Here is an 8,152-nt window from a genome sequence, read left to right on the forward strand (position 1 = left end):
GAACAAGTTTTTTCATGAAACCTCGAATTTTCTCATGAACTGCGAATATACTGATACCTTCTGCTCCTTGCAAGTACAAATTCAGTTCGTTTAGTTTTGAAAAAATATCTGCCAAATACGTGAGCCTCAGAACAAATTCCTCGTTGCGCAAATATCTCGCAAAATCGCTTTTACCTTCCAAAAGTTAAAATTCTGCAATCAACTGATAAAACCGGTACTATAGCTAAAGTACTGTATGAATAGGTGAAAATTAATTTCCTTTTTACGATGACGAATGATTAAATTGAGAGCATGATCAACCCTGATTCGTTAAGCTCGTCAAAACAACATACTGCTTGATACAACAACAGCCTGGCAATGAAAGCCCGAGTCTTGAACTATCTCGAGACAGCGTTTAATCGAAGCTAATGCGTAATTCTAGTATAACTTTTTACGACCCACTAACATTCCGCTTGCGACCCATAGTTTGGAAAACGCTGCTCTATCTCATTACGGTCTGCTTGTATCTTCATCTGCTCTGTATACCTGCTTTAATAAAGCATGTGTTTTATTGCACTTGTTCTTATACAAAATGCTTTTCATTTATCTAGATACAAATCTCTATAATTGTCCTTTCACGTACTAAGTAGTCGAGCCTTTTTTTATTTTTGCAGTGATCAAGAAGTTGCATCTTTCTGTACTTTCCGAGCAGGACTGGGTACTTTATAAAAACACTGCTATAAAATACTAGAAATTGATAGATATAGATACGATTTTAGGACACTGTTTTATTTTATATTTTGATAAAAACAACAAATACTATTTAATATAAGATGTTATTTCACCTTCTCAAAATAACTTTGCGTTCATTTTAAATACATTCATGGTTACAATGCTTACTTACGAACTTCTGATAGCAAACTGTTCCGAAACGTCATCTAGCAACTGGTATCGGATATTCTGCAAAGACAAAATAAACAAGAAACTAGAAACGTTATTGCTGCTCGTATGAGATGCTGGTATTCATTCAGTAATTGGTAAATGTTCTTATTAAATTAGAAATAAAGACTTTTCACAACTTCAAAAAATGTCATATACTTTGATTTTTTATACGTTTTACTGTTAGGCTATATTCTGCTTTTTATGAATTAATTTCATAAAAAAAAATTCTGTTATTTATACTTCAGTGGAATACTTAAGGGATATACAATTTTTTTACACCATTCAAATTAAATATTCATAATTTATATGTAAGTATACATATTAATGGGGAAACAATACATAGTTAAAGATAATAATAATGTTTAGGTTGTAACTCATGTTTTAATCACAGGAATCTATTATCAGAATGAAAACACCTACATCCTTATCTCTATTCCTTATTTACTTGTAGGGAGCACATTTTTAAAATTACTGTTTTAAATATAGGAATAATTATATTTAAACGAATTAGCATCTTTTTAAGGCTTTGCTGTCGAAAAAACATTGATGACATGTTTGTAAATCTGTTAACTACTGTACAGACTAAATCTTCTAAAAACTAATGAATTTGATACAAAACGAAAAAATGTACACGTAAATACACATTTCAACTAAACTAAGATTGAGAAACAAAATGTCAGTACAAGTCAATAGATAACAAATGAAGAATAAGTAAATATTTTAGTATGAATGTATTTTCACAAGGAACTATATGAAACAATTATCCAATCTCACCGTGTCCACAAACTTAGACGTTTGGACAGTCAAAATCACTACACCAGGGGGCGTGTTTTCCAAAACTGTTGTGACATAATCAGTCTGGAGAAACTTTAAAACTGTTGGTAGAGGATGATCTGTTCTAATAGTCAGAGTGGTCAGGGTAAATCTGTCTTTCTCATTTAGTTGAGAAGCGCGAATAACAAGAGTCACCGGTAGAGGAAAATTCTGTGGGATCGGCCTTTTGATGGTGACCTTTGCCGACACAGGGTCAAGGTTGAAGTACGTATACTCCTCAGAATCTGTTTAAAGATAAATCGCACAACTTAATTTTAAATCGTAATTGATTCTTCTGAAACAAGTTGATTTTATTATTTCTAAAATTATCTTATTGTATTTTATTCAACAATTCGAGTAAAAACATTTGCACACGGAAAAAAATGGAATATTACAAGACTGCCCAAAATGCCTAAATAAAAGCCAAAGAAAAGAAAAACAACATAAAAGAAATTCAACTCACAATGAGTTTCAAATGAAAATCTGTAATGTTCAACAAGTTGTTTTAGATTTGTCTTTCGGTATACGTTATCTCGAAATGGCTTTCTATTTAACTCTATACATCTTTCTGTTACATACAACAAAAAGAAAAACTCCACTAATTCTCGACTAACTGCTTTGTACAGAAAATGTTATTACAATTTTCTGTAATTACTGTTACTGTATCAACATTCCTAACACGTGCCATCTACTTTATATTTTCTTTATGACTGTGACTACTCAACAGCTCAAAATTAAAGTATACATTTAGTACAGTACATCTTCAGCAGCGATTTACAATGAACAAACTTTTCTTGAAACCCGCTGTGGAAGGTAAGGAGTACAATGTTCAACTGCGATACTTTAATTAACTTTACAACAACCTGAATTGTTATCTGTTTGGTTTTAAGTGCAAAGCTACACAATGGACTGTCTAAGTTGTGCCAACCGCAATGACCTAATCCTGAATTTTAGCGTTATAAACTCTCAAGAATCCCGCTGATCCACCTTTGGCACAGTAACGCAAAACTGAAGGGTATGTGGTAAATATTATTTTGGGTTTTGTGTAATTAAAAACCAAATAACGACGTTACAGCGGTTATTTGAGTTTTAAATAGGGCGTAGCCTAATAGTTAACCAGGTGAGCTTCAAAACAAAAAGTTTAAGGCTCGAGTCGTGATACCAGTTAACACTCTCTACACCTTTAGCTGCGGGTGTGTTATAAGAGTAACACTCAATCGTTAGCGTGTTAAAAGGGAAAGACAAACTTCTCTTGTCTGCAGGTGTATTTGGTTGGCTGCTTTCCCTCTGCCCAGTAGTCCAAAATTAGGATCTCTAAACACACGTGCGCATGAGGATCCGTTCTGGTTAAAAGTTCCGATTTTAGTAGTTTTAGAGAATACATACAATGCATCTGAAAGAAAGAACCCATTGAAATGATTATTTTGGGATATATATGGATATACTAGATGCGTACTCTACATAGCAGCATATAAATGAACGACGCAAAAGAGAGCATTGTTTGTTTTAGGTAGGTAAGGTATATCAACAAAATCAATGAGGGGTCATTTAATAACCTGTTATTATATGTAATCAGTTGCAAAAGAAGTGGTGGAAGTTGATACTAGCATAAAGTTTTGCCTGCATGTTGTAGTTTAATTCTTATCATTACATAGAAGCGTACAAACCTATAAACAACATTTATACTATATAACTTTTAACAACTGTACTTACCAGAGTTGAAAGTATAGCGTAAAGGGGATCCAATTCCAACATCTGGATCTTCAGCCAGAACTGGCTCCGGAGAAATAACTAACTCTAAGTCCTAAATGAATAACAAAAGAGAAGAAAGATACATTTTAAAAAACTGTAATATTGAGTCACCTCACTTTAAATTTAGCTTCTTTTATTGTTCAAACACGTTCTTTATTTTGATAAATTTTCTTGAAACAAATTTCTAAATAGGAACAAATCAACTGATGAACCACGCATAAAGAGGTTACTCCTGTGCCATTTGAACATTTATTACGTAATCTAGTTTAAGTAATAAAATATTTGTACATTTCTCTTTTTTAAAAAAAACAAGCAAGTCTACTGAAATCGAAATTATTTCACGTATTTTTAGATTCCAGCGAAATACAAGATACATCACGAAAATAGAAAGGCTTAATGAAAATATCCCAGTTTCTTTTTAGCACGAACGTGGTCTGAAGTAATTTTTTCATAACACCAAACTTCAAGAATGCAAGCTATACCTTCATATAGTCAAACATTATAAAAATAGGTTGGTCATAACTTTTTACACTATTGTCTATGTTACATACTTGTGGAGGCTTGTACCTGTAGTCTAGGTCCGGCATGGCCAAGTTGTTAGGACTAGCAATCTGCGGGTCGCGGGTTCGAATCCCCGTCACACCAAACATGCTCGCCCTTTCAGCCGTTGGCATTATAATGTGACGGTCAATCCCACTATTCGTTGGCGGTTGGTGGTGATGACTAGCTGCCTTCCCTCTAGTCTTACATTGCTAAATTAGGGATGGCTAGCGCAGATAGCCCTCGTGTAGCTTTACGCAAAATTCATAACAAACTAAACCAAACCTGTAGCCTTACATAATTCTAATGCTTAAGACAGAAACGTGAATGGTGCCAATGTTGTACGTTTACATTAGCCGAGTTTCCATTAAAAAAGTCTCCGTTGAAAGAATGTCATATCCAAATTACGCACCTCCTACCGGAATGCTTCCCATAAGCCATCTATCTAGTGTACGAGAACGATAGTTTCCTGCACCTGTTTCAACTACTTGAACAGAAATCACAAGAGCTGCGTTCGATGATTTGACCGATATGTCTTTATACGGAATAGCATGAATACCTGTTTCATTCTCCAGCTACTTGAGGTATACGACGGTTCAACGGATATGTCGTGGAATCAACTTGTGTACACCTGACTTGTGTCACTTTTCTAGCCAAAGATTATTCTTAATTATGTTTCGTTGTGTTTACTGGGATAAGTGTACAGCTTTTGCTACTGATATTAGAGTTCATTGATTCTAACCTGTTACAAGATGCTGCATTTTGATCACCATAAATGGAGTACGACTTGTTGCAGGTCTCTTTCTGGATGGCCCTGGTGTCTCAAGTTGATCCATATTCCTTTTCTTAAAATATCGTTAAATTCTATGTATATCCTCGTCTTGGAAAGGCCAAACATCCCAACTGAACACAACTTTATAATCTGAGGGCCTGAATGTTTTGTGTCAGAAAAGGCTGTTACATACCTTTCCAAATAGTGGTTAATTTTTGATGGTATCACACTATCTACGAAATGAGAAACAATGCCAAAATGTAAAGCTCGGTACATGTCGTTCCACCGCGACTTTATGTAGATTGTGGTTGCCAGGTAACATGCTGATTTGCATACTCAAAATTGTTTTAACATAACGTAATCGACCCTCTGTATAAGTTGTTTTAGGCCAGGTTGGGTAATATAATTAACATTCTTCTATAATCATGTCATAACATATATATATATAGACAAATGCTGTTTTAAAAAAAACTTTATATACTAGTCCTAAGAAAAACATTTATTTAAAACAATCTATTACAAAACATCATAACGACGTTCCAGTTATTGAGTCCAAACGTACAATATAGCAAAGTTATACGTGTGATGTATATTGGAAAAGGAATATATAACCAAAAAGTATTGGATCTAGTTTGTTGTTAATATATATTTAAGGTTAGAATTAAAATATGAATCTGATCCACCTCTAATTTTCTTACATAGTATATTTAGTCTCATACAAACTTTTAATTACTTAAAGTTGAGAACTAAACACTTAAATCTTGATTGTCAGCAGCTTACCACGAGTGCGTTAGGATCGATATTAAAGTGACTGTGTTATATTTTCGAAAAAACTAATATATATATATATGAATCCAGATAAAAAAAGGAAGTGGTGAAATATTAGCAATTCTACTGTAACACTTACTGATTGAGGGGAGTTGGGTAATATTGCGGTGTACTTATCCACTAGGAATATCGGGTTCTGGTCATCTGCGTCTACAACATTGACAGTTAGTCTGGTCATAACACTTCTTGGCGGATCACCTTGATCCTATAGGATTCAAAGTCGATAAATACAGTTTCTAGATAGTATTGACTTGTATAAGGAAAGACATATATCGTAACGGAACTTACGAAGTTAAATTACACCAATTTTTATGATTCGTATTGCCTATAAAACAGTGAAGAAAGTGTAATTATAAACTTAAACGGTTTCATAAAATTATAATTTCCCAGGATCTTAAATATAGCGAAAAAAACAAACTTAAAATCCTTTTGAGAAAATTAAAAAGATTAAGGTTAATTCTTTCAGTGTTATTGACAATATAAAATGTAAAAAAGAAACAATTTTGATGTTTGATGAAACAAATACTCACATGAGCTCGAATAGTGACAGAAAAACGAGGAAGTGTTTCATAATCTAATGATGCTTTCAATACTAGCTTTCCATCCAGACGACTCTCGAAGCTCAGCAAGTGCTAATATAGTGTAGAAAACTGAAATTAAGTACATGTAAATGATTTAAAATTTTATGATAAAACTTAAGAATCTACTTTTACAATATGCAGGTATCTGATACCACCGTTCAAACCCCGTATTGGAAGCTTTTACTGCAAGACTCCGTTGTAAATTAAAAACATAAATTAACAAAAAAAAAAAGATTCAAAATGGCAAATCCAACTTTTTTATATCAATGTGTTAAGCGCATGAAAATTTATGTTAATTTTCGTTTTGATTGCTGTAAATATGACTCCACAGAAGCCCAAAATATATACATTTTGGGTTGTTCAACTTTAGACCACATAAATTGCTTATAAAAGTCTAAGTAAAAAAAATTAAAAAGGTGTCTGGCCCTACCAAGTTTCAACTCAATCTGCCAAGAAATGAAGGGATGGTAGTCGATTGAAAAGTGTTTAGAAGAAAAAGTTTTTTAAAGAAATAATCACAGAGTACAGACGATAATACCATTAAACATCTTCAATAATTTAATGACTCGTGGAAACTCAGTGTAATCGTCATCCCTGCTGAGTGAAATATAGGATGTTTCAGAACCGGAAATATAAGTTCGAGTTAGACCAATGTTATTAAAAATGCCTAATGTGTAGAGCTATACAAACAGATGTTTTACTAATAAAGACAAAAATAAAATATTTGTACAACACGAGAGGGAACTATTAGAATCTGGTTTGGACACGAGTTTTATAACAGGTGTGATTCCTTTCAGCCATTTCAAGATGAGAATGGATAACATGAAATTTTTTTGGATATAAAAATGTTTTATTCTTAGCAGCCTGGACCATATTCTGTAAGTCATGCTAGAATTATTCTTAGTAGTTCTAGTATGACTTACATAATATGGTTCAGGCTATTCTTAGTAGTTCTAGTATGACTTACAGAATATGATCCAGGCTATTCTTAGCAGTTCTAGTATGACTTACAGAATATGGTCCAGACTATTCTTAGCAGTTCTAGCATGACTTACAGAATATGGTCCAGGCTCCACAAAATATTCCACAGTACTATATGGCCCGGGTTGGTCATCATCTTCTGCTTTGATGTCTTCTTTCACCACTGTTCCTACTACAGTAACCTTTCAGACAAATTGACATAATTAAGAGAATGTTATCATTTCAAGAAAACTAGCACCAGATTTGACCCATACAGTATTTTTTTTTCTTAAGTAAAAGGTAAGTATTGATATTAATCAGCTTTCGTTAATTAAAAGGTTAGCATAGAGACTAATCGGCGTTTACTCTAACTTTTTCTGACTTAAAGACTAGTTATATTAATCTCTGAAGCAAATATTCAAGTTTAAAAACTAACAATTGATTGAGCTATTTATAAAACATTTTTATCGTTCTCAAGACGATTTTGTTAATGCTCCTAAACTCAAACAAAATCAGCAACTTTATAAAACTGTGTGAATATATTATGTAAACATCTCTTACTCAAGTATGTCATGTATAAATAAATAATGCTTAAAAATAATCTTAAAAGATCTGTGTTCTTGAAATAAAGAATGTTTTTCTTGAATAAAGAGTTTTTAATTAATAGCTACATATATGTATATACAAACTACATCCAATTTCATTGAAGAATAATAAAAACCAAATATGATAATCAAAGAAATAATTTTTATTCGCAATTTTTACTATTGCTTCAATTTTAGTTTTACGCTGTTGAGGGAATAATCTTATTCCTAAACGTTCACCTACTGTTGTGGTATTCCAAGGGTGAAACAACCACACAGATACCTGATCTTCGCAACGGTACGAGGTTCATAGTCTAGTAAGACAGACTTGTTGAAGATGGGATGAAAGAGACAAGATATGGGGGAAATAGAAGAATGGCTACCGTATTTTACGGAATATA

At 33.0% G+C, this 8,152-nt stretch overlaps 1 protein-coding gene across 1 annotated transcript in view; it reads right to left on the minus strand.

Annotated features, from left to right (window-relative positions):
- The window catches only part of LOC106462189 (protocadherin-16-like), a 50,450-nt gene that overhangs the window by 17,616 nt on the left and 24,682 nt on the right, over nt 1-8,152 (minus strand). Inside the window, exons 6-11 of the mRNA XM_022389386.1 lie at nt 7,263-7,370; nt 6,157-6,258; nt 5,706-5,831; nt 3,448-3,538; nt 1,696-1,979; nt 884-939 (exon numbers count right to left, since the gene is read on the minus strand). Coding sequence (XP_022245094.1) covers nt 884-939; nt 1,696-1,979; nt 3,448-3,538; nt 5,706-5,831; nt 6,157-6,258; nt 7,263-7,370 — 767 coding nt within the window. The remainder of the gene's footprint in view (nt 1-883; nt 940-1,695; nt 1,980-3,447; nt 3,539-5,705; nt 5,832-6,156; nt 6,259-7,262; nt 7,371-8,152) is intronic.

This window comes from Limulus polyphemus, unplaced genomic scaffold, assembly GCF_000517525.1.
Source record: "Limulus polyphemus unplaced genomic scaffold, Limulus_polyphemus-2.1.2 Scaffold1115, whole genome shotgun sequence".
Taxonomy (NCBI): domain Eukaryota; kingdom Metazoa; phylum Arthropoda; class Merostomata; order Xiphosura; family Limulidae; genus Limulus; species Limulus polyphemus.